The 24,331-nt window shown below is 55.0% G+C and overlaps 1 protein-coding gene across 1 annotated transcript in view; it reads right to left on the reverse strand.

Moving 5' to 3' along the window:
* Positions 1-758: 758 nt before the first annotated feature.
* CUEDC1 (CUE domain containing 1) overlaps positions 759-24,331 on the reverse strand; it is a 74,564-nt gene continuing 50,991 nt past the window's right edge. Inside the window, exons 2-11 of the mRNA XM_029082251.2 lie at positions 20,130-20,655; positions 15,150-15,277; positions 10,876-11,002; positions 9,253-9,430; positions 8,321-8,404; positions 7,821-7,907; positions 7,118-7,211; positions 6,040-6,098; positions 4,711-4,781; positions 759-2,916 (exon numbers count right to left, since the gene is read on the reverse strand). Coding sequence (XP_028938084.1) covers positions 4,714-4,781; positions 6,040-6,098; positions 7,118-7,211; positions 7,821-7,907; positions 8,321-8,404; positions 9,253-9,430; positions 10,876-11,002; positions 15,150-15,277; positions 20,130-20,411 — 1,107 coding nt within the window. The 5' untranslated portion in view covers positions 20,412-20,655 and the 3' untranslated portion in view covers positions 759-2,916; positions 4,711-4,713. The remainder of the gene's footprint in view (positions 2,917-4,710; positions 4,782-6,039; positions 6,099-7,117; positions 7,212-7,820; positions 7,908-8,320; positions 8,405-9,252; positions 9,431-10,875; positions 11,003-15,149; positions 15,278-20,129; positions 20,656-24,331) is intronic.

Genomic DNA, 24,331 nt, shown 5'->3' on the forward strand with positions numbered 1-24,331 from the left:
GGAGGAGGGAGGGAGAGGGAGGACCCTGGGAGAGGCCTGGTGGGGGGCAGATGTCCCCACTTAAAATATATTCCAGGCGCTAAGGCTATGGGTTGGCGTTTCTCCATCTTCCCTTCGCCCTCCAGAGGTGCAGGCACCAAAATCTCCTAGCCGGTGGGTCCCCGGGCGGAGCCCTGGACAGACCCCGGGGAGGATCCCTGGGCTGGGCCTCAGAGCTTTCCTGCAGCCCGACTCCCTTACCGAGGTTGCAGGTGAATGACCCTGAGCTGGACAGCTCAGCCTCCGACTCTCGTCTCCACGGCTCCAAAGGGCTTAAAGGAAAGAAAGGCAGGTGGGATTTTTAGTGGAAACGTCACTGGAAGTCAAACCAGCTGGGAAAATCCTTTGGCCGAGACCTGCGCCGCCAGAGCCCGCATCACTTCAGGCTGCACTGCCGGGGCCTGCACTACCGCAGCCTGCATCATCAAGGCCTGCATAGCTGAGGCCCGCGCTACCGCAGCCTGTACCGCCGAGGCCTGCACCGCCGGGACCTGCACGGCTGAGGCCTGGCTGCCAGAGCCTGCTGGGTGGAGGCTTGGGCCAGGCTCCACGCCTGGGAGTGGCAGGCAGCAGCCAGAGGGGCGGGAAAAGCAAATGGAAAAGGCAGGGGGTAGGGGTGGCGGTTGAGGGGGGGACAGGGGAAGGCCGGAGGGAGGGCCCCGGCCCCCAAGCTGTGAATTAGCAGCTCCCGAGCCAGCCAGCCAGTCAGCCCGCCCGCCCGCCCGCCCGCCTTCAGCCAGCCAGCCAGCCAGCCAGCCCGCCTTCTGTTTCCCGTGGCCCAGGGCCAGCTTCACCCCTAGCAACCTCCGCACACACTTCCAAACTTGGTTACATTTCACAACCGGCTCCTCTCCCTGCGGTAGCTACAGGCAAATTCCTGGGCGTGGGGCCCGCCAGCCTGCAGACCAGAATGGATTCCAGCTCAAGCCACTGGCCTGCTGTCAGCGCCAGCTCGGCATCTTTCGCTGGCCCAGGGGCCTGTCCCCCTCTCCTCATTCTGCCTCGAAAGAATGGAGCTCCGGGTCTGGCCTGGGGGCAGGGGCCCACCCCCTTCTCGCCACCCTCTCCTCCTCAAAACAGTGGCGCTCCATGCCCAGCCTGGGACCCGGTACTTCCTGGGCGGGCAGAAGGGATCAGTGAAGCTCCAACCCCCAGGAGCGGGGAGACCGGCACAGTTGGGAGGGTGAGGGAGGGCAGCGATGAGGCTCACGGTGACCTCGTTTTCTGGGTTATCCGTGGGACGAGCCAACCCCGAGGAACGCCTGGGAGGGACAGAGAGGTGCCTTCTTTCTGGTCTCGGCTGTTGCCCGAGGACCCGATTTCTATCTGGAAGGTCCCCCTGCTCAGCTGCCCTCAGGAGGCCTGGCCTGGCCCAGCGTGGCCAGACTTAGTGGGGAGAGCCAGGCCCCGGGCGAGCCGGCAGACTGGCCGTCGGGAGCGGGGTCGGCAGATGCCCCTTGGTGGGGGAAGGTTTTTGGGGACGCCGCTCGTCCCCCTCCTCCAGCAGCGGCACCAGAGTCCCGGGTGGACCCACCCACCTTTCTGGGGAAGCAATGCCCACGGTTCACTTGACCTAGCTTCCCAGTCAGTGTCCTGGGGCTTCCCAATACTCTTGGGCAAGGGCCACCACCAGGCCCGTGGCCTGGGCAGACCCCGCTCTCCGGGGTCTCTGCCAGCTCCCTAGCCCCTTCCAGTCCACCCCGGGAAGCCTGCCGGACAACCCCATTCAGCTGCAGAAATGGCCCACTGCCCGGAGCCCCTTCTCCGGAAGCCAGCTGCTTGTGGGGCGGCCCCGAGTTGCTAGGCTGGACTGTGCCAGGGTGGGAAGCTCCGGCCCAGCCACCTCTGTCCCTCCAGTCCCGGGAGTCTCCCAGCCTTGGGAAACCTCCATCCGGGAGAGAAGCGATCAGCAGCACATGGAGAACGGGGTCTCATTAACTCCCTTGGGGAAGGTACCACTCCCTCGGAGCCTTCCTGGAGGGCCTCATCGGCCCATTTACTCTGGGGTACCGGACCAAAGAGGGGGCCTCACATCTCCCGGTCAAGCCCGCGCCTCTCAACAGCCACTGGATCTTCCAGAACCATCACCTCTCTGGGCTCTGGGCAACGGGCTCCAGATGGGGATGGGGTAGCTTTGGGGCCATCTCAGAGCTCCGCTACCCCTGGGTCCCACACCTCTCCCTGCCAGCTCGCACTGCACCTTCTCATCTGGCAGAGAGGGAAGAGTGAGGCAGGAGGGGAGAGGGAGCCGGTCGGGGCCCTACAGAGCTATTTTGGACTGGGGAATATGGCAAGGTGGGACAATTTCTCCAGCCTCGCTGAAAGGCCTGGCAGGTTGGTGGGAGGTAGGCAGGGCCTCTGGCAGTTTGACGTGAGTGGATCGCCCGGAGAGAATGAGGTGGAAACTATGCTGCTGGAGTGGGCTTCAGCAGCCTCCTCATGCCTCCTCTTCATTTTGGGTGACAGGGTCTGGCAGCAGGGCCCCGGGCCAGACTCCGGTCTCCATAATTGTGTCTCTGACAGGAAGGGCGGGGAGGTTGGGCTGTCCCCAGAAGCCATTTTTATAAAAGTGTTTCCCGCTTCCACTCGCCCCGGAACAGCTTGGCTGTTACGAAGGCTATGAGGGGCTGTTTTTCCTTGGTGACTTGAGCATCTTTCTTCCAATCCCGGGGCGGCAACTCCAAAGGCCCAAGCCCGCCTGGGGCGGCCGGGATCCGGGAGGAAGAGGAAGGTGGGTTTCCAATCCTGGTGGAGGAAACCTCACGCCACAAGCACATTCCATCGCACTGCAGGATGGCCAAGGGTCGGGCCGGCCGTCGGAGTTGGCCTCTGCTTCCGCCCCCGGCCCGGTCACCTTCAGTGCCGAGGAGCTGGTCTCTGGAAGGGAAGAGGAGAGAGGAGAGGGAAGGAAGGGAAGAGATGAGTTTGCTCCTGCTCTTTGTGGAAAGGAAGTTCTAGTGTCTCCGAGCACGAAGCGTTGGCAGGCCCCAGAGTTAGGATACCTGGGTTCTAATCCTCAGCTCCAACACTTGCCTGCTGGATGATCTTGGGCAAGTGGTTATCTTCTTGTGCCTCAGTTTTCTCATCTGTAAAATGGGCCCTAAATACCTGTTTTTTCCTTCCCTCTTAGACTGAGTCCCATAGGTGACAAGCACAGTGCCTGATCTGATTGTATGGTACCTACCCTAGCAATTAGAACAGTGCTTGGCATGTAGTAATGCTCAACAAATACAGCATTTATTTCAATCAGTGGTGCATTTATTTCAATCAGTGGTATTTACTGAGTGGTTTCTGTGTGCAGAGCACTGTACTGAGTGCTTAGAAGAGGACAATACAACAGTTTACAGTTTAGATTATCATTATGATTATTATGAGGGCTATAGCATTTGTTTAGTTCTTACTATGGACCAAACACTGATCCAAGCACTAGGGTAGATATAACATTAATCAGGTTGGACACAGTCCCTGTCCCTTCTGGGGCTCACGGTCTAAGGAGAAGGGAGAACAGGTATATTATTTATTGTGTCTATTATATCATTATTATTTTTACTAGAATCCCCTGGGGGTGTGCTTTGGCTATTAGAAATACCTCTCTCCCACTAAGTGCCTGACTTGAAGGCTCCTCGACCACTGCATCATTCAGTCAATCAATCCATCAATCAAACATATTTATGGAGCACTTACTGTGTGCAAAGCACTCAGGAGAGTACAACACAACAATACAACACACTCATTCCCTGCCCACAAGGAGCTTATACTCCAGAGACAGTTTTCTCCTTCTCTATCTAGCTGCTTTTGATTCCCTCATCATCGATGGTTTTTATTGAGCGCTTATTATGTGCAGAGCATTGTACTAAGCACTTGGGAGAGTACAATACAAGAGTTGGCAGTCACGTTCTCCCACAGCGAGTCTACAATCCAGAGATTCCCTCTCCCAACATCGCCCTGATTCCTGCCTTCTTGGCAAGCAGTGAGCCAGAGCATCGTTTCCCTCCCCACGGGGAGAGTTTGCCGATGAAGATGACTCCCTGGAATGGCGGCTCCTTGAGTGGGAATCTCCAGGTGCCCAAGGTTCTGAGGATCCAAACTCAGGTCATTGTCACCCCCACCCCTCTGTCTGTCCCACTGAGTCAGGCCTGTCCCTGGCCATCTCTGACCACCTCTAACTCCTGCCACTGGTGCTTCCTCCCTGCTGACTTCCCCCATTCAAACTCCTTTCCCGGGCCCTCAGAGGACTCTGCCTCAGAGTCCTAAAATGGCCCCCGTTAAAGGCTTCCAGCCAAAGCCCGCCAGTCCTGGATTCAAGGCCCAAGGGGGGCTCAGAGGGCAGATTGACCCAGGAAGCTTCCGGTCTTAGCTCTTTGCAATCTTGCCAGTTCCCAGTCTTACCGGAATCAGCGTGAAAAGAGCCCGGGACTGGGAATCAGAGGACTGTGTTCTAATCCCGGCACTGCCCTTCGTCTGTTGTGTGACCTTGGGCAAATCACTTAATTTCTCTGTGCCTCAAGTCCCCTCATCTGCAAAATGGGGTTTCAATACCTGTTTTCTCTCCTACGTAAGACTCTGAACCCCAATATGGGATCTGATTACTTTGTATCTCCCCCGGTATTCAGTACAGTGCTCAGCACATAGTAAGCGCTTAACAAACACCATAATTATCATTATGATTACCTCTTACTGTCCTTCCCTGGGAGCTTCCTCCTCTTTGGCAGCCTCCTGCTTTTTTCTCTGGAAATCTTCATCTGAAATTCAGACAGAGAATACGTCAGTGAACAAATCTCTCTTCTCAGTCCTGCTTCACTTTCAGCTCCTCCAAGAGGTCTTCCTGCACACTGCATAAAAAAGCTCAGGAGTTTCCCCACTTACTTTACATCCCCATATGGGCAACTCTTTGAGAGTGTAAGATCCTCAAGTAGGTATCATGTCTAGTCTACTGTACTCTCCCACGCGCTTACTACAGCGCTCTAAATGCGGCAGGTGCTCAGAACCACTGATTGATCCGTGAAAGGATTATCAACTTTGAGTATGCTTTAGCCTCCCTCCCCTCCCCTCCCCGGATCTTCCAAACAGGTTCCAGGGTCTCCTATTTCCTCAATGGGACTCAGGTCTCCTTGGTCAACAGTATTTACTGAGCACCTACTGGGGGCTGAGCAGGGGCCATAGCACGAAAGTAGTGTTGTCTTATCACCTCCATGTCACGTCACCTCTCCAGGACCAAACTTTGTACAGAATGGGTCTCACCTCTCTTGCCTATACGGGTTCTATATAGGGTTCTAATCCCAACGCCACCACCCGTCGGCTGTGTGACCTGCGACAAGTCTCTTAACTTCTCTGTGCCTCGGTTCCCTCCTTTGCAAAATGGGGGTTCAAGACCTGCTCTTCCTCCTACTTAGACTGTGAGCCTCATGTGGGACCTGATTATCTTGTTTCTACCCTAGCACTTAGTAAAATGCTTGGTACATAGTAAGTACTGAACAAATACCACTGTTATCGTGATTTTTATTATTATTGTTATTACTACTATTATTACAAGATCCTGAAAGCCCAATGAGCCCCAATCTCACAGCATCTTCCTTACGCAGAGCCTCTGTCCATATGCACTGAACCAACCTGAAGCTTCACTCCTGGGCAGTGGCAAGACACCATGGAGCTGGTGCCCATGGACGCATGGGCGGCACAGGCATTTCTGCCAAGAGGGGCTCACAGCCATCTTGGGCTTGTGTGTGCCATGGAGTTACTTATTAGCAATGAATAGTACAGTGCCTGGCACAGAGTAAGCTCTTAACAAATGTCATCATTATTATTATTATTACTATTACCCAGGCTGCTGACACACTGTTTTGGGTTCTAATTTTTTTCCGGTTTTCCTCAGATCCAGAGTGATAAAAAGATGCTGGTCCCAGTGGCCAGGGACCAGAACCATCAGACCCCCACCAACCCTCAGGCAAAAGGCTGGACGGAGTGCACATCTTCCCAGGCTGGGTCGGAGCCAAACCTTACCCCACATATGGCCTTCCACGTCGTCCAGCAGATTGGCAGTGGATGCTCCTGTCCCCAGCCTGCCTCTGCACTCAGGAAAATTGCTTGGCAGTGCCCGCCTCACCCCAGGGCTCCTCTTTACTCTTGTCCCAGGGAAGCCCCGCCCACCCACCCTCCCTGCCTGTCTCCCACCCTGGAATGCCCTCTTTACGAGCCAGCCTACGGCACTTTGTCTGGGGCACTGGAGGATGCTGGGCCAACCCCAGTGCAGGAACGAGGGCCCCCCTTCCCCACTCCATCCCTCAAGTCATCACCGGGTGCTCCTGCCTCCTTCCAGACCTCTGGCCCAAATCCCAGCTGGGGATTTCCGACCTCCCCTCCCCGGCTCCATCCCTCAAGTCAATGGGCTGCTCCTGCCCCTTTCCATACTTCTGGCCTCCATCCCAGCTGGGGACTCCAGGCCTCGCCTCCCTCCCAGATTCTCACCAGATTCTAGTCTCTGGAGCTGGTGGCCAGCCAAAGTGCCATCTAGGAAGCCGGGCTGGTCCTCCGCATATATGGTAAACACAGCCCAGACTCAGGGCCAAACCTGGCTCATGAGCATCCTCAAGGCCAGCGGCCAGCAGGGCCCACACTGGGGAGGGGCACCCCTTCCGGTGGGACGGACAAATCCATCCTGCTTTTCCATCCCCTATTTGTCTTCAGTTCTGCTCAGAATACAACGGTTGAGGCCCCTCCCGGGCCTACATAGGGATCTCAGGCCTGCAAGGCTGGGGGCAGGAGGCATCCACTCCCAGGGTCTTCCATTTGCCTCGGGCTGCATCTTCCCATGCAGGATGACTTGGGGTGAGAGCAGAGCCATTGAGGCCCTGCCTGGGGCAAGGTCTAGGAGTCTAGAGTGGAGTGTGGGAATTCAAAGTGAGGCCCAGGTAGTCACGGGCAGGGAAAGCTAACGGCCAGACCACGATCGATCGGGGATTAGGAAGTCAGGTGAGGGGCTGAGGGCTCCAGAGGGATGGAGAAGGCAGGCCGCCATGGACTGCAGGTCTCAGTGGCAGTAAGGCAACCCTCGGCCGGGCCTCGGGACACGAAAGGATACGTTTGGTGCTTCAGTAAGTGTTTTCTCTTGGTCTTCCTCATCTTGGTCTTCTCTGAGAAGGCCCTGGCCAGTTCAAAGAGCTTCCTCCGGGTGGCTGGGGAGCATACAGGGCAGGAAGGCATCAGAGCGTGCTGGCTGCCCCTGCCTGGGGCCGAGGGAGGCTGCCGAACCGACATCCACCCGAGGCGGGGCAGGGCCTGCCCGCATCCTGGGGCCAAGTCAACCCTTGGGCAGGGCAGCGAGGCTGAAGGGAACGGACCCGGTCATCCCGAGCACAGCCGTCAGCGGGCGAAGGGGCGGTCGGTGTTTAGTTTGGTGGGTCCTTGTGCCGGAGGGCAGCCGGCCCGGGGTCCTCAGGGGCAGCACAAGGATTCCCTGACTCATCGATGCATATCCCCCCAAGGGAGGGAGGCTTGCTGAGGCGTCGTGGCCTGACTCACTCGCCCGGCTGGGAGCCACCATGCCTCGCCTGGGAGAGGCCCAGGGCACCCGCGAATGGCAAACGGGCCCCATGGCCGTCCGAGCCCTGGGGCTCAGGAAGGAACTTGTCGAAGAGCAGCCTGAAGCAGGAGCGGGTTGGGGCGGTTCTGGGGGAAGGGAAAGAGCAAAGAGCTGAAGGAGGAGGAAAAGGTGGAAGGTGGAGGGAGCCCAGGGTTGCTGGCCCTTTCACCCACCCCGTACCACGAAGTACACAAGGACTCACATTTTCCCATGTGTTTCAACTTGTCCCGGAATAAGGCATCCTCAGACACAGCGCTGCCAACCTCACCACTGCCTGAGGCGCCATCCCCTGGAACGAGATGCCAGGTGAGCACGGAGGGCTTGGGGCTGCCCTCGGGGAACTGGGGCCCCTCCTTCCCATAGACCCAGAAGCAGAGCCCGGAGCCCACACCCACTCCCCCAGGCCCTCCGGCTTGCTGATGCCGGGCCACTGGCCGCTCGGCAGCCACCAGCCCTGGGTCGGAAGGTCCGCCTGCCTTCACACGCCACCTCGTGCCTGGAGCCAGGGGGACCTGGGAGGCAGCAAAGGGGTGGGGGGCAGAGGCAGGTTGCTCCCAGTCTGGTCCCCTCTGTCCAGCTCCCTCTGCCTGCCCCCTCTGCCCAGCAGCCCGACTCCCAGATTGGGCTGTCCAGAGGGGTGGGTGAAGCCCCAGTGTGGGCAGTGTGGACAGACCCTCCCCAGGGGAGGAGGGAAGTGGATACCTGGGAGAGGAGATGACAAGGTGAAGTTGTTACTGACGGCTGCGCTGTTGGATTTGGATTTTTGAAACTCGTATTTCAACCGATCTGGAAGGCAGAAACTGCGGGTTAGTTCCCGGAAGTTCTCCGCAGGCTGGAACTCCGGCAGCTCTGGCAGAACCACGACAACTGGGGGTCGGGGTTGCAAGATGGCCTGGGGAGGGGTCTGGGGTGAGGAGAGAGGATCAACCCTACCAGGGCCTATGTCCTCCGGCTCCAGCCCCTGCCCCGGCCCTACTGATCCAAGTAGAAGGAGTATTTATTAAGCGCTTACTGTGTGCAGAACACTGTACTGAGAACTGGGAGAAAATACACAGGTGGGAATTAATCACGGTCCCTGTCCCTTGTGACTTCACGATCTAAAAAGACTTTCCAACCCTTACCCTGTGCTCTCCCAAGAGCTTACCACATACATTGCTCTGCACACAGTAAGAGCTCAATAAATACCAGTGATTGACTGGGAATCTGAGAGTCTGGGTTAGCAGGAGACACAGGCCCAGTAGCCCTTTCATTCATTCATTTAATCATATTTATTGAGTGCTTACTGTGTACAGATGCAATTGATGCCTGTCTACTTGTTTTGTTTTGTTGTCTCTCTCCCCCTTCTAGACTGTGAGCCCATTGCTGGGTAGGGATTGTTTTTCTCTGTTGCCGTATTGTACTTTCCAAGCTATTAGTACAGTGCTCTGCACAGAGTAAGCACTCAATAAATACGATTGAATGAATGAATGAATGCAGAGTACTGTACTAAGAGCTTGGGAGAGTACAATATAACAAGAAGCAGACACATTCCCTACCTACAACGAGCTTGCAATCTAGAGGGGGAGACAGACATTAATATAAATAAATACATTACAGTTATGGACATAAATTCCAACCCCTGCAACAGCCCGAACCTCTCTCTAGGGCGAGGAGAAAGTCGCGATTCCTCTGCAGCTCCCTCATGAACTCCTCATTCTGCAGGCACAGGGCGATCCGCTCATCCTCCAGGTACTGCTTCCACTTGTGCTCCTGGTCCAGCGGCCCCGGGGGTTGGCGCGGCTGGTCAGCCTCCCCCGGCCCCGGCTGGGTGCTCTGCAGAGACACACTGTTCTGTGATATAGGAACAGGCAACCAGGCTCCTTGCTACGTCGGGTCCTGGCCCCACATCTGACCTCCTTGGAGGTCACAGTAATAATAGTAACAACTGGGATATCTGTTAAATGCTTACAGTGTGCCAGGCACTGTCCTAAGCACTGGGGTAGGTACAAGCTAATCGGGTTGGACACAATCCTTGTCCCACATGGGGCTCACAGTCTTAATTTCCATTTTAGAGAAGCAGCGTGGCTCAGTGGAAAGAGCCCGGGCTTGGGAGTCAGAGGTCATGGGTTCGAATCCTGGCTCTGCCACTTGTCAGCTGTGTGACTGTGGGCAAGTCACTTAACTTCTCTGTGCCTCAGTTACCTCATCTGTAAAGTGGGGATGAAGACTGTGAGCCTCACGAGGGACAACCTGATTATCCTGTACCTACCCCTGCGCTTAGAACAGTGCTCTGCACATAGTAAGCTCTTAACAAATACCAACATTATTATTATTATTATTATTTTACAAATGAGGTGATGGAGACCCAGAGAAGTGAAAGGATTTGCCCACAAGATCACACAGCAGACAAGTGACGGAATCAGGAATAGACCCCAGGTCCTTCTGACTCCCAGGCCCACACTCTGTCCACTAACAGACTCTCTCTCTCTCTCTCTTTGGTGGTTCCCCCCCCGCCTTTCTTCCTCACCCTCTCCCCACTGCACTGGACTGTAGCTTATTGTGGGTAAGTAATATGTCTGTAATATGGTTATATTGGACTCTCTCAAACACTTAGTACAGTGCTCTGCACACAGTAAACGTTCAATAAATACAATTGACTGGCTGACTGAGCACACACTGCCAGGTCTGCTTCCATTACCTGGGGAGAGTTGAGAGTGGGTCTACACTAACGTCTCTGAAGGAGGCAGCTGAACAAAGCCTGTCCTGTCTCTTCCCTCAGTTCCCACAGTCCACTGGCCCCTCCCCGCCCCCTCTCCCCATCCCCTTTCCCATCTCCGCTAGCCTAGCCTCGGGGGATTCCTCTTCCGCCCCGGGGGTGGTGGGGAAGAGGTCTCTGGGGCCCACCATGTGAGTTTCTGGGCCCTGATGTTGACCCATCCCAGCAGGGCAGGAAATCTTAATATCCAGGAAACCTAGGCTTCCTGTTTGGGGTTGTTTCCCTCGGATACCTTGGTGGCATGAGACAACGAGCCCCAATACTGGAGAATCGGGAAGCCAAACAAGCGTGATGGCATAAACCCAATCCCCCGCCTTCCCAGCCCAGTCCGGCCAGCCTAACGGACTCCCCCGCCCAGGGGGGAAGGTTCTCTGCGACCCCATCCGCCCCACCAACCCCCAGCACCCGGCCTCCCCTCGTCGCTTCTCCCAGCCATTCTCAGTGGCCCCGGGAGTTGGGCTCCATGCCCCGCCCGTGGCCCCCCAAGACCCACCGTGCTCACCTTCACACCGTCCAGCTGCTGAGGCAGGATGCGGAGGAAGTCGTCAGGCAGGTTCCCAAGGAGGGGAGGGTTCCAGTTGCGGTAGTGCTGCTCGGTTCGGGGACCCCCAGAACCGGGGACGTCGAGCCTGTGGGATGCAGCCCGGGAACAGAAAGTAGGGCATGAAAAGGTTTCCGGGGGGGGCAGTCCAGACCACCCAGGGTCATGGCCACCGCCACTAAGAGGGGGTGGAGAGAGAACCAGGACCCCGTCTTTCACTCTGACTGTGTGAGCTCCTCTCGGCCGAGATCCGCGCAGGTCAGGGAGGGAGGAGGCGGGCAGAGCTTGTGCCCGCTGGCAGGCCGCCGATCACGGACCTCCCTGAGTTCCTCTGGCTAGGGGCACCGGGGCAGCCTCCCTTTCCCTCCTCTCTGGGCAGTCCAGACAACTCCCACTTTGGTAAGCAGTTCAGCCCGACAGGACACTACCCTTCTGGTCCGTGGTTTCTCTGTGGCTAACACTGGTGTGGCTCCCACAAGGCCTCTGCTGGTGTGCACTCAGGAAAGTGGTGGTGGGGAGGACCCGTGAGGGGGAGGGGCGAGGCTTTCCTACGCCTCATTTGGGTTCTGTCTTTTCCCCACTCCACCACCCCGAGGCAATGATGTAGCCATTGAACAGTAGCTTTTCCTGAACATCACAGTCTTTGAAAGCCACTTCCTTCCCTTTTCTAATTTTTGGGAGGGAGGGAGGAAAGATGGGACTCCTGAGCTCTCTCCTCCCATTTCTGGAGAGATGGAGGATGGGACATTTAAATTCTCTGACAGGGAAGCCAGTCTGAAGAGTCCCCATCCCTCCCGCCTCAACCAGGTTCTGAGTCTTGATCTGTGAAATGGGAACAGTCAACCAGGCTCCTCGCTACACCATGTCCTGGCCCCATATCTGAACTCCTTGGCAGTCATAATAATATTAAAAATAACTGACATTTGTTTAGCACTTATTATGTGCCAGGCACTGTACTAAGCACTGAGGTAGATACAAGCTAACTGGGATGGACACAGTCCCTGGGACCTACAGTCTTACTCTCCATTTTACCAGTGAGGTAACTGAAGTCCAGAGAAATGAAAGGACTTGCCCACAAGGACTGCACACAGCAGAAAAATGGCAGAGCCGAGATTAGACCTCAGATCTTTCTGACTCCCTGGACCGTGCTCTAACCACTAAGCCACGCTGCTTCATGAGCCTGGAAGGGAGCCTGCCTAGGTGAAATGATAATAATAATTGTGAAGCCCCTATGTGCCAAGCGCTATATACAAGTGCTGTGCTAAGCACTAAAGTAGATACAAAATAACCAGATCTGGCCTTTGAAATGTGGGGAGCAAGGGCCAGGCTGGCCTCCCTTTCTCCCCAGGCCCCCGCCCGAGCTTCTGGGGTGGGATAACCTCTCCCGCTGCCTGGGGGAAGCAGAGGTCCAGGGGCAGCCAGGAGCTTGGCCAGCTGGGTCAACCTGTGTTTGGGCCTCGCAGTCTGAGACTCGGTCCCCAGCCCTCTGGCCAGCTGGCCCTGGAGGGCCCGATTAGATGGCAAAAGCCCATAGTGGGGGTTTGAGGGGGGCAGGGCCGGGCAGCCAAGCGAAGGCCTTGGAAATCAGCTCTGATCTGAATGGAATGTCAAAAATGAGCTGCAGGGAAGGGAGAAGGGGAATGCTGTAATTTCCTCAAAACTCACCAGGTGGCTTCTTTAATTAAATGGATGAGGAGTTGTTTCCAAAAGGGCTGCTCAGTGGTATTTATTGAGTGCTTTCTAGGTGCTTTCTAGCACTACACTAAGCATTTGTGAGAGTACGATACAATGGAGCTGGTAGACATGTTCCCTTCCCACAATGAGCTTAGTTTAGAGGGGCTTAATCTCAAGCCAACAACCCCTCTCCTCCCCACCTCTAAGGGAAGGCCTGCTGGGGGGTGGGAGAGAGCAGCAGGAGCAAGGAGGTTGCTACCAGATGTCTGATAGGGCCTGAGGGCTTTCAGGCCCCCTAGATCACCTCCATTCACCCCTGCCCCAAATGGGAGTTTCATGCCCCTGGTTGGGCAGTGTGGCCCAGTGAAAGAGCACAGGACCGGGAGCTAGGAGACTGGCTTCTAGTCCTATCTCCATCACATGTCTATTGTGTGACCTTGGGCCAGTTACTTTACTTCTCTGGGCCTCCATTTCCTCATCAGGAAGAGGAGATAAAATACCTGTTCTCTCTCTACTCTTGCCTGTGGACTCCATGTGGAACAGGGACTGATGATCTTGTATCTACTCCAGCACACAGCACAATGCTTGGCAAAGAGTAGGCATTCAATAAATGCCATCATCACCATCAATATACTATTCAGCACATTCCTCAAATGACATGGCCTATTGGAAAGAGGCCAGGCCTAGGAGTCAGAGACCCTGGGTTCTAATCCCGGCTCTGCCACTGGCCTTCTGTGAGGGCTTGGGCAAGTTATTTCATTTCTCTGTGCCTCAGTTTCCTCATCTATATAATAGGGACTTGATACCCATTCTCCACCTGTTCTCCTTCCCCGCTAGACTCTGAACCCCATGTAGGATAGGGACTGTGTCTGACCTGTAGGCTTCAATCTCGTTATGGGCAGGGAATGTGCCTGTTTACTATTGTATTTTACTCTCCCAGGCACTTAGTAGAGTGCTCTGCACACAGTAAATGCTAAATAAATGATTGAATGAATGAATGAATTTGATTGCACTGTATCTACTCAGAGCTAAGTATGGTTCTTGGCACATAGAAAGCACTTAGAAATACCATTATCATCATCATTATCATCAGGCCTTGTGACAGATGATCAGTGTGTTCCTGAAGTTCCTTACTTGGAAGAGCGGAAGGAAGGAAGTGGTTTTCCAAGTGTCAGGCACCACCCCGAAAAAGCTCCCTTGTCTCAGGCTGTGAGTCCCAAGTGGGACTGAGACCAATCTGAATTTCTTTAGGGTATTTTTTAAGTGCTTACTATGTGCCGGGCCCTTTACTAAGCACTGGGACAGATACAAGTTAATGAGGTTGGAGACAGTCCCTGTCCCACTTGGGGCTCACAATCCTAATTCCCATTTTAAAGGTGAGGTAACTGAGGCACAGAGTAGCTCTCTGATTATCCTCTATCTACCCCAGCCCTCAGCACAGTCCTTGGGACCTTAAAGGTGCTTATAAATATAACCATTAAAATCATTATTATTTATTACTAAGAGCCCAAAGTACTTTCATGTCTCTTCAGCAGCAGGCAGGGACTGGGATTATGCCCCCTCATTGTGCAGCCCGAGAAACTGAGGCCTGGAGAGGAAAGTCTCACAGCAAGAATCCAGGAGCAGGAGTTGAGGGTCACGGAGAACGTTCCACCCGCTGGATTTCCTGGCCTCTGAGAGGCCAGGAGATGGAGCGGAGACAGAGCAGAGGGGCTGAAGCATCGGCAGTCCGGAACACGAGGGCCAGGGGCCTGGCTCACTCCAGAGTCTGCAGAGTCACTTTGTCCCGGGATCCTAGGTCAGGAGCCCCACATTCCTGGGCCTCAGTCTCCCTCACTGCAAAATGGGAAAACCCCGCTGGGCAGTATATGATCGCGTCAACCCATCTGCAGCCCTCCAGTTCCCCTAAATCCCCCAGGGGTCCTAACAAAGCCCCCAGACCTCCTTGCTCTGAAGCCCTACTGCTCCACCCGACAGAACCCTGAGATAGTAACAGAGTCTCCTGAGACACAGGAGGGGAGGGGTCAGCGGCTATTTGAAAATGACCAGCCCCCTCCCACCACTCTGGGGAGACCCGGGCACCTGGGCTCCGGGCAAACCCTTCAGGCACCGCTCTTGCAACCGGCCCTGGAAAATGCAACCATCTGGAAGTCTGGACTCTCAAGCTGCAGCTGCCTTGGACTGAAAGAGGTCAAGAGCAATGGTCTGGTTTGTCCCCCTGCCCCCAGGGAGTTGAGACACTGACAGCTATGGTCCAGTTTGTCCCCTGCCTCAGGGGAGCCAGGACCCAGATTTTCCCGAGGCAGTCAGCCACTCCTCCTGCTCTCAATCGTTTCCCCAACTTCTGCCTTCCCAACTCAATTTCACTTCCCTGACAGTCAGTAAGGCCTTCTGGATGTCTAATCTCTATCCCTCCTGCTGTAATAGAAACAGATGCCCTCTTGTTCCGTCACCTACCACGTGGGACCTCAAGAAATGTCAGTTCCCAACAGTTGGGTGCTACCCCCCCGCAGCCCCCGCTTCCCTCCCCCAACCTCCTGCAGGAGTCTGGGGATTCTCACCTGGGAGGGGGGGTAGGAGGGGCCAGGGGATACGATCGGTCAAAGACGTGCATGTCGTAGGCCGGGGGGGAGTACACCGGGGGTGGCTCTTCATCAGAGCTGTCTGGTTCCAGAGTCCGTTCCAAGATCTAAGCCAGAGAACAACTGAAAAGATCAGTAACTGGCTGGGAGCCGGGCGTCTCTCGGGGAGGGGCCGGAAGCTGCCAGCCCCTTTGGTGGCGGACAGATCTGCCCTGCCCGTCTGGCCTCCTCGAGGGGCAGCTGGGAGGCCACAGGGGGAGAAGGAGGAGAAAGAGGAGGAGGAGAGACCAGAGGGGAACAAAGGGGGTTGGGAGGGGGCAGGCAGTGACCCATTCACAGGATCAGAGTGTTGAACTAGGAGCTGGGATGACTGGTGGCTCCCCCACGGCCCAGTCAGGTGAGCACCTCAGTCAGCCCATCTGTAAAATGGGTTTACATTCCCTGTGTCCCCTGGGCCTCGTTGAGGTTGGGAAAGGGAAAGGAGCCAGGGATGGGGGGTGGTCACAGGCTATTTGGTCCAGGGGAGAGAGAGGCTGCATTTTGACTCCACCTGCCCCTCGCAGGACCTGTTGGGGCCCAGACAGCGTGAGAGCAAATTGGGGGACGCTCGGATCGGACCTCAGGAGGTCTTCGGCTGGGCGATGGTGACTCACGCTTTGTGAGCGAGTTCAGGTTGAGACAGATGTCCACCCCACGGGGGAGGTTGGGAGCAGGTCAAAAATCAACACTCTGCTCTAGCGACCCTGAGTCCGGGGAAAGCAGACCCTGGGCCAGTGGGGAGCAATGCTTGATCCCATGGCTCTTTGCCAGGCCGCTGCCTCTCGCCACTCCCCTGAGTAGGGTCAGCTGAGACCGCAGCCTGGTTGCCCAATCGTCCCACCCACTCACCCAGACCTGGCCGGAGGCTCCGAACCCCCAGAAGGACACCTGAGGTTAGCATGGCCACTCTTGGGGGGCAGGTGACACCTGAGAGCCTATTCTTCATGTTGAAGGGCACTCCGATCCTCTCTGGCAGGATCAACTTGACCTCCTCTCCACAGGCCGGGGCTTTAGCCCAATCTCTATCTCATTTATCTCACCACTGACCCCTCGTCTACTTTCTGCCTCTCTGGCCTGGAACGCCCTCCCTCTTCATATCCGACAGATGATCGCTCTCCCCACCTTCAAAACCTTATTAAAAGCACATCTCCTCTAAGAGGCCTTCCCTGACTAGGCGCTCACATCCTCTTCTCTCACTCCCTTCTGTGTCACCCTTGAACTTGTACCTTTTATTCAACCGTCCCTCAGCCCCACAGCAATTTTTTATTCGTTTAGCGCTTTCTATGTGCCAGGCACTGTACTAAGTGCTGGAATAGATACAAGCTAATCAGGTTGGACATAGTTCATGTCCCAGATGGGGCTCACAGTATTAATCCCCATTTCTCCGATGAGGTAACTGAGGCACAGAGATGTTAAATGACTTGCCCAGGGTCACAGAGCAGACTAGTGGCGGAGCTGGGATTAGAACCCAGGCCCTTCTGATTCCCAGGCCCGTACCCTATCCATTAGGCCAGGCTGCTTCTCTGTACATATGTACATATCTATAATATATTTATATATTGTATTCATTTATATATAAATTTATATTAATGCCTGTCTCCCCCTCTAGCCTGTAAACTCACTGTGGGCAGGGACCGTGTCTCTCAACACTTTTATATTGTATTCTTCCGAGTGCTTACTATAGTGCTCTGCACACAGTTAGCACTCAATAAATACGATTGATTGATTGATTGATTTGATCCCTGAGAGGAGGTGGGCTCTGCTCTGCCCCATGCCTTCCTCTGCCCTCATCGCTCCAGGACCAGGAACAACCAGCTCTGCCTGGAGGCTTTCTCCTTTGGAAATACAAACAAGATCTCATTTCTAGAACTCCCCTGCATTGCCCCGCACCCCGCCCCCCTCGCCCGGCTGCCACAACGTGACTTTCTTCTACTTCAAAAGGTCCTAGGCTTGTTGGCTTTGTGGCCTTCTTGTTTGACTCAGCCGAAGAGTGGAGGGTGGGCCAGATGCTCCCAGGCGGCTTGTTTTGGCCGTTTCCCTGACAGGTGATATTTTTCAGTGGCCGGGAGAGCCCACCACCCAGCACCCCATCAATCAGCCCGAGGGGAGAGGGGATTTTTGCAGTCAGCAGTTATTGTCGTTCCAGCTGCCGCTCATAAATTTCTTGAAGCACTTTCAGCTGGCACAATAGATCCGGCTAGTGAGGCCCGAGTAGGCCCGGAGCAGAGCAGGGGCCTCAAGGGAAGCATAGGGTAGACTCCGTAAAAAGAGGGAAAGGGGGAAGGAGGCAAGTCAAAGAGACAGCCAGCTTCAAGCCTGAGAGAAATCAGGCAGCAGTCTGGGGGGTTGTAATAAAAACCCAACTTTGTAGTCTGGCCTGGTTCCATCCTTCTCCAGGCCCAAGCTGCATCACTTCTGGGACCGGGTCTGTTAGGGGAGGTCGGGGGCACTCTGTGGACCACGGGAGGGTCAAGATAGCCCCAGAGAAGAAAACTGAGAGAATCCCAGACACTGGAGCTGGACACAAGCAACCAAGACATGAGGTTGGGTAGGGATGTCTGCTTAAAGCCCACATATCTAGAGAAGCAGTGTGACTTAGTGGAAAGAGCCTGGGCCTGGGAGTCAAAGGACCTGGGTTCTCACCCTGGCTTTGCCACATGTGACCCTGAGTATGTCACTTAACCCCTTTTTGCCTCAGTTATCCTATCTGTAAAATGGTGATTAAAACCTACTCCCTTCTACTTAGACGGTGAACCCCATATGGGACAGGGATTTTGTCCAACCTGATTGACTTGTATCTACTCCAGCTCTTAGAACAGTGCTTGGCACATAGTAAGTGCTTAACAAGTACCATAATAATAATTATTATGTGTAACACACACACACACATATACACACACACAAGGTTGGATAGGGATGTCTTACTAGCCCACATTTGTAACACACACACACACACACACACGGCTCCGAAATGTTTCGGGGCCAGGATGCGGGGCTGGTGGGGAGCCCGCCTAAGCTCTCTCTGCTTCTGCCTAGTGGTGCCCAGTGGGGAAGCGGGCAGAGAGGTGGGAGAGGGGTGGGCTGCTGGATTTTAATCTATGGACTCATGGGTCAAAAGCATGTCAGAATGGTGATCCCAGTCTGCAACAGGCAAAGGACTGGTCTCCCCTGGGATGGAGGAGAAAGGCTCAGTCTGGTGGGCAAGAACCCCCCGGTTCAATGTCTCGCGCTGACTCAGGAAGATTCCCGCTCCGTCCATTCTCCTCTTGCCCCCTATCTGTTCCAGGGCTTCACCACCCCATAGGGCAAGCTGCCCTCTGCCAGACAGAGCTAGTCCACTTTCAGGGGAGGCAGAAGGGGCCAGCTAACAAGGCCTAAGTCGACTTGGAAACATTCCCCAGGACGGGCTGATCCTCCTGCCCCCTCCAGGCCCCATCTTTGGTCTCTCCCTGGCCAATCTGGAGTGCGAGACCTGCCCCGGGCCCCACCACAGATGTCCTAGCCGAGTCCTCTGACTCGGGGCGGAGCGGCAACTGTGACTGGGGTAGTGATCCTTATCGCCCTGGCAAGGAAGCCATTCTTTCGCAGGCCTTTCGCAGGCCACCAGTCTTTGATCTAGTCTGGGCTGACGGTTCCTTTGAGGTCAGCGCTCAGCGCCTATGGGCTGAACTTTTCATACCCAGCCCTGCCAGTGATCCAAACCGTGGCTGGCATGGGCACCAACAAGCACGAGATCTTGGCTAACTGAGAGGTATTCAGTGTGGGCCTGTCTGAACTCGCCCTCCCCAATTTAGTTCAGATTTCCTAACTTGTGATGATCAGTGTTTCAACCCCTGTTGGGAGTTTGTGAGAAGATGCCTGAGGCAGTCATCAGCCTTTGGAAAAACGAAGAGCGCAAACTGCTTGTGAGAAAGGACCAGGTCTCTTGTACCTGCTGAAGTTTCCCAACCGTTTAGTACAGAGCACTGCAGTGAATAGTGGGTGCTCAATAAAGACCACAATTACTACAATAGCTAGCAGCATTGCGGAGGCCTGGGGCACGCTGCTGGTCAATCAATCAACGGTATTTATTGAGCGCTTACCGTGTGCAGAGCACTGTACTAAATGCTTGGGAGAGTACGATTTAACAGAGTCGGTGGATGCGTTCATTCATTCATTCATTCGTTCATTCAATCGTATTTATTGAGGGCTTACTGGGTGCAGAGCACTCTACCGAGTGCTTAGGAGAATACAACAATAAACGGATAGTTCCCTGCCCACGAGGACCTTACAGTCTAGAAGGGGAGATAGACATTAAAATAAATCAAGGATATGTACATAAATGCTGTGGGGTTGAGGGTGGGGTGAATAAAGGTACAAATGCAAGTACAAGGGTGACGCAGAAGGGAGAGGGAGTAGGGAAAACGAGGCCTTAGTCGGGGAAGGCTTCTTAGAATAATCCCAAGCTTTATTTCTAGGAACCAGCACTGAATCAGAGAGAGTGAATGCAGCTCCCAAATTGCGAGCAGCTTGTCTGATCAATTAATGCTATTTTTTGAACATTTACTTTGTGTTACATAGTGAATTAAGCGCTTGGGAGAGTCCCACTGAGTAAGTAGACCCGATCCCTGCTCTCGAGGTTCTTACAGTTTATTCTCTGGGGGAAGATTAGAGTGCTCAGCCTTTCTCGAAAAATTCATGAAGAAAACTGCATAGTCAAGGCTAAGAGTTTGGGGCTAGCGACAAAATGCCCTTACCAGCACAGGGGCCCTCAGGCTCCTGCAGGCGCCTGGCCTATTGCAGAGCCCCAAAGAAAGCCATTGAAGTGTGGAGGGGGGGAATCGGGAGGGGGCGATGGCATGGAGGGCCCGGACTCAGTCCTTGCCCATTGGTGTCGTCCCCCAACCCCCGCCCCAATTCCCCGGCTGGCACCGGCCCTACCTCAGGCGGGATGCTGTCGTCTGAGTCGGAGGTGTCGTCCGAGCCGCCCCCGTCTAAGTTCATCTGCAGCAGCTGGTCGATGGTGGCGTCCACGGCGCCGTTATTGGCCCGCAGGACGCACTCGATGATGTCGTAGTCCAGGCTGGGGAACATGGTCTTGAAGTCCTCCATGGCCTGGTTGAAGTCGAGGCGGCGGACCTGGCGGGGGGGCCGGCTGTTGTTCAGCTCCTGGGCCGAGGCGCCCCCCCGGCCGCCACTGCTCCTACGGAACAGGCTGGTCATCTTGCCGGTGTCGCAGCTCCCCTCGCCCCCCCGCCTCCCAGCGAGCGGGTGGAGCGGGGGCCTCCTGGTCAGGAGGTCACGTGTCCATGATGGGGGGCCTCCGCTGGGACGTCCTGGCCGGGGGCCCGGAGCAGGGCACGGGCCGTGGTCACTGGGCGAGGAGACCGCGGGCCCGGTGCCGGGGTCGCTACCATCTCCCCGAGCTCTCGGGCATGGTGGGGTCAGGCCTGGGGGTGCTCTTCACCTGCAACACAGAAAAAGCGATGTCCTTCAGCTCTCTCGATTTTCCTCCACTCCTCCACCCCAAGGACATACCAATACCTTTATTTGGATTTTAATAATAATCATAATTATGGTACCCGTTAAGCTCTTACTATGTGCCAAACACTGTTCTAAGCGCTGGGGTAGCTACAAGTTAATCAGATTCGATTATCATTTGTCCATTCGAACACTTACTCTGCTCTTTTACCCTGACAGAGTCGAGCTCCTTCCCACTACCCCTTCCTCCTCCTGCTTCTCCTAATTATTTTTTAGTGGTATTTGTTAAGCGCTTACTGTGTACCAACCACTGTTTTAAGCTCAGAGGTAGGTACAGTTAATTATATTGGACACAGTCCCTGACCCACATGGGGCTTACAGTCTAAGTAGGAGGAAGAACGGGAGGACTGCGGCACAGAGAAGTTAAGTGACTTGCCCGAGGTCACACAGCAAGCGATTGGCAGAGTAGGGATTAGAACACAGGACCTCTGGCTCCCAGATATGTGCTCTTTCTGCTAGGCCATGCTGCCACTCCCCTTCTTAAACAACTCCAGTGGTTGCCTATCGACCTCCGCTCCAAACAAAAACTCCTCACTCTAGGCTTCAAGGCTCTCCATCACCTTGCCCCTTCCTACCTCTCCTCCCTTCTCTCTTTCTACCGCCCACCCCGCACGCTCCGCTCCTCTGCCGCCCACCTCCTCGCCGTCCCTCGGTCTCACCTATCCCGCCGTCGACCCCTGGGTCACGTCCTCCCGCGGTCCCGGAACGCCCTCCCTCCTCACCTCCGCCAAACTGATTCTCTTTCCCTCTTCAAAACCTTACTTAAAAATCACCTCCTCCAAGAGGCCTTCCCAGATTGAGCTCCTCTTCCCCCTCTACTCCCTCTGCCATCCCCCCTTTACCTCTCCGCAGCTAAAGCCTCATTTTCCCCTTTTCCCTCTGCTCCTCCACCTCTCCCTTCCCATCCCCACAGCACTGTACTCGTCCGGTCAACTGTATATATTTTCGTTACCCTATTTATTTTGTTAATGAATTGTACATCGCCTTGATTCTATTTAGTTGCCATTGTTTTTACGAGATGTTCTTCCCCTTGACGCTGTTTAGTGCCATTGTTCTTGTCTGTCCGTCTCCCCCGATTAGACTGTAAGCCCGTCAAACGGCAGGGGCTGTCTCTATCTGTTGCCGACTTGTTCATCCCAAGCGCTTAGTACAGTGCTCTGCACATAGTAAGCGCTCAATAAATACTATTGAATGAATGAATAAATCATTTTTATCTGTCAGTCTCCCCTTGAGGGCAGGAAACATGTCTTCCTTCTGCAGCGCTCCCTAGGACCTTATTTAGTACAGGGCTTCATAGTCGGTATTCATCGATACTGGAGATTGATTGATTGATTGGAAGGGTCGTGGAAGGAAGGGCAAGCAGTGGAGAGGAGAATGCAGCTCCTGGCCAGCTGGGGCCCCTAGACTGTGACCTTTACCCCAACCTCGACCCCTCAGCTTGTGTGGACATATCAGTAATTCATTTCAATCTCTGTCTCCCCCTCTAGACTGTAAACTTCTTAGGGACGGGGAATGTGTCTACCAACTCTATTTTACTGTACTCTCCCAAGCGCTTAATACAGTGTTCTGCACTGACCGACTGACGAAGAGAGCCCTGCAGTCTCATTCCAGTCTCCAGCCACCCAGAACTGTGTTGTTGACTGCCTGCCCGCTGGCTGGCCCGAAAAATCAAGCAGGAGAGCTTTGCCCTTTATGCTAATTAGCTTGGGCAAGCCGAAAAGCCGCTTCCTCCGGCCCTGGGTAATTTAATAAGGGAGCCGGAGAGGCCTGCTTTTCATGGTCCCCGAGAGACAGCGGAGGCCCAGAAAGGGAGAGCTCAGCTTGCGGCGTCTGCCCTAGGCCGATCCCTCGGGCTCCCGGTCGACCCCCTCCTCTGCCGGACCGCACGGAGGCAGGCGCAGGTTATGTCTACACTGGCCCGTTGACGGGTGCCCCGGACAGGGGGACCAGCGGCAACTGGGCTCCGGGTTTGGATCTGGGCAGGTGGGCCCAGGAGGGGGCAGAAACCATTTCTTCTTACCTATCATCGCCCCGGGACCCAGATATGGATCTAGCAGGTACCCAAACTTGCCAAAAGATTTGAATCCCCCAACATCCCAGTTTCAGGTAGAAATCCATTTGGATCAGTCCCCTGTAAGGAGAGTGAAGACAGCACTAAGTCCTCAGGATCTGGATCTCTGACCGATAATCTGAATTCCTGGAGTGGTGAGGACCTGGGGCAGCTGATTTTTCCTTCTGGTGGCCGTGGCCTTGGCTTTGTTTTGAGGGGAGGGCTGGAGTAGGTCGGAGGGAATGGGCAGGGGCGGAAGCAATTGTTCACCAAAACACCCCAGATGGCCTCAACCCCCTCCTGGCTTAGTCAGGAAAGATACTGTTCCGGGAGCGGAGCTTGGAAAAGTGCCTCACGCTGTTCACACACCGTATCCGGTTCAAACCGCAAACACATCTGGATTTCTGGTTTCTCTCTTCTTCCTTCTAGCCTCAATCCCCTTTCTCTCCTTGACCCTCCAGCCTCGGGCGTGAGATTCTCGAGACCCCCTACTTTGGTTTAGCAAGGTCAATTACCGGTCACCAACCCACAGAAGACATGCCACTCCCAGTCTGGGCTTCCAGCCCCAGCTAATAATAATAATAGTTGGTATTTGTTAAGCGCTTACTACGTGCAGAGCACTGTTCTAAGCACTGGGGTAGATACGCCACAGGGCTTGCTGTGTGACCTTGGGGAGATGCCTTGACCTCTCTGAACTGCTGATGCCCCATTCTGGGGCCAGGTGGGGCCAATCTGACCCTGTGGGGAAGCTGTGAGGATGCATCAGGTGTCCAAACACTGAATGGATCCAATCTGCAAAGCCTCCGGGCTCTGTTGGGGATAAGTAGACTGTGCCGATATAACCCAGTCATCCCACTGTGAAGTGCGGGGGGCTATTTCCAGGCCCAGAAACAGAAACAGTTTAGTTGCTGGGCCGAGGGGAGACCAGGGACCCCGGTGTGAAGGGCCCCGAGTCCCAGGAACGACAGGACTAATTCCCCATCTTTGCTCCGACGGTGACGAAGCACAACCAGAGGCTGAGTCACGGCTGGCTCGGCCTGCTGAGACTCAAAACCCTTGATTGGTCCTATGTGCATCAGCACAGAGCGCCAGCATCTGGGGACCCAGCCCAGGCTCAGGTAAGCAGTGTGGCCTAGTGGAAAGAGCCTGGGCCTGGGAGTCAGAAGGACTTGGGTCCTAATTCTGGCTCTGCCACTTGTCTGAGTGACCTTGGGCAAGTCACTTAACTTCTTTGGGCCTCAGTTACCTCATCTGCAAAATGGAGATTAAGACTGTGAGCATGTGGGACATGGACTGGGTCCAACCTGACCAGCTTGTATCTATCCCAGTGCTTAGGGTATTGCCTGGCACATATAAGCACTTAACAATTCCATTTAAAAAAACAGGTTCTGGGGCCAAGGGGGCAACTTTCCCTCACCAGTCACAAGCAGAGGGAGAGACCTTTTTTGGAAATTCTTTAAACCTGCAAGTCACTCTGGGGTCTCCTGATCATTCCCCCGGCTCCAGGCAGGCCAGCCCCTTTCAACCCGGACAGACAGGACAGACGGCATCC

This window comes from Ornithorhynchus anatinus, chromosome 17 (genome assembly GCF_004115215.2).
Source record: "Ornithorhynchus anatinus isolate Pmale09 chromosome 17, mOrnAna1.pri.v4, whole genome shotgun sequence".
Lineage (NCBI taxonomy): Eukaryota > Metazoa > Chordata > Mammalia > Monotremata > Ornithorhynchidae > Ornithorhynchus > Ornithorhynchus anatinus.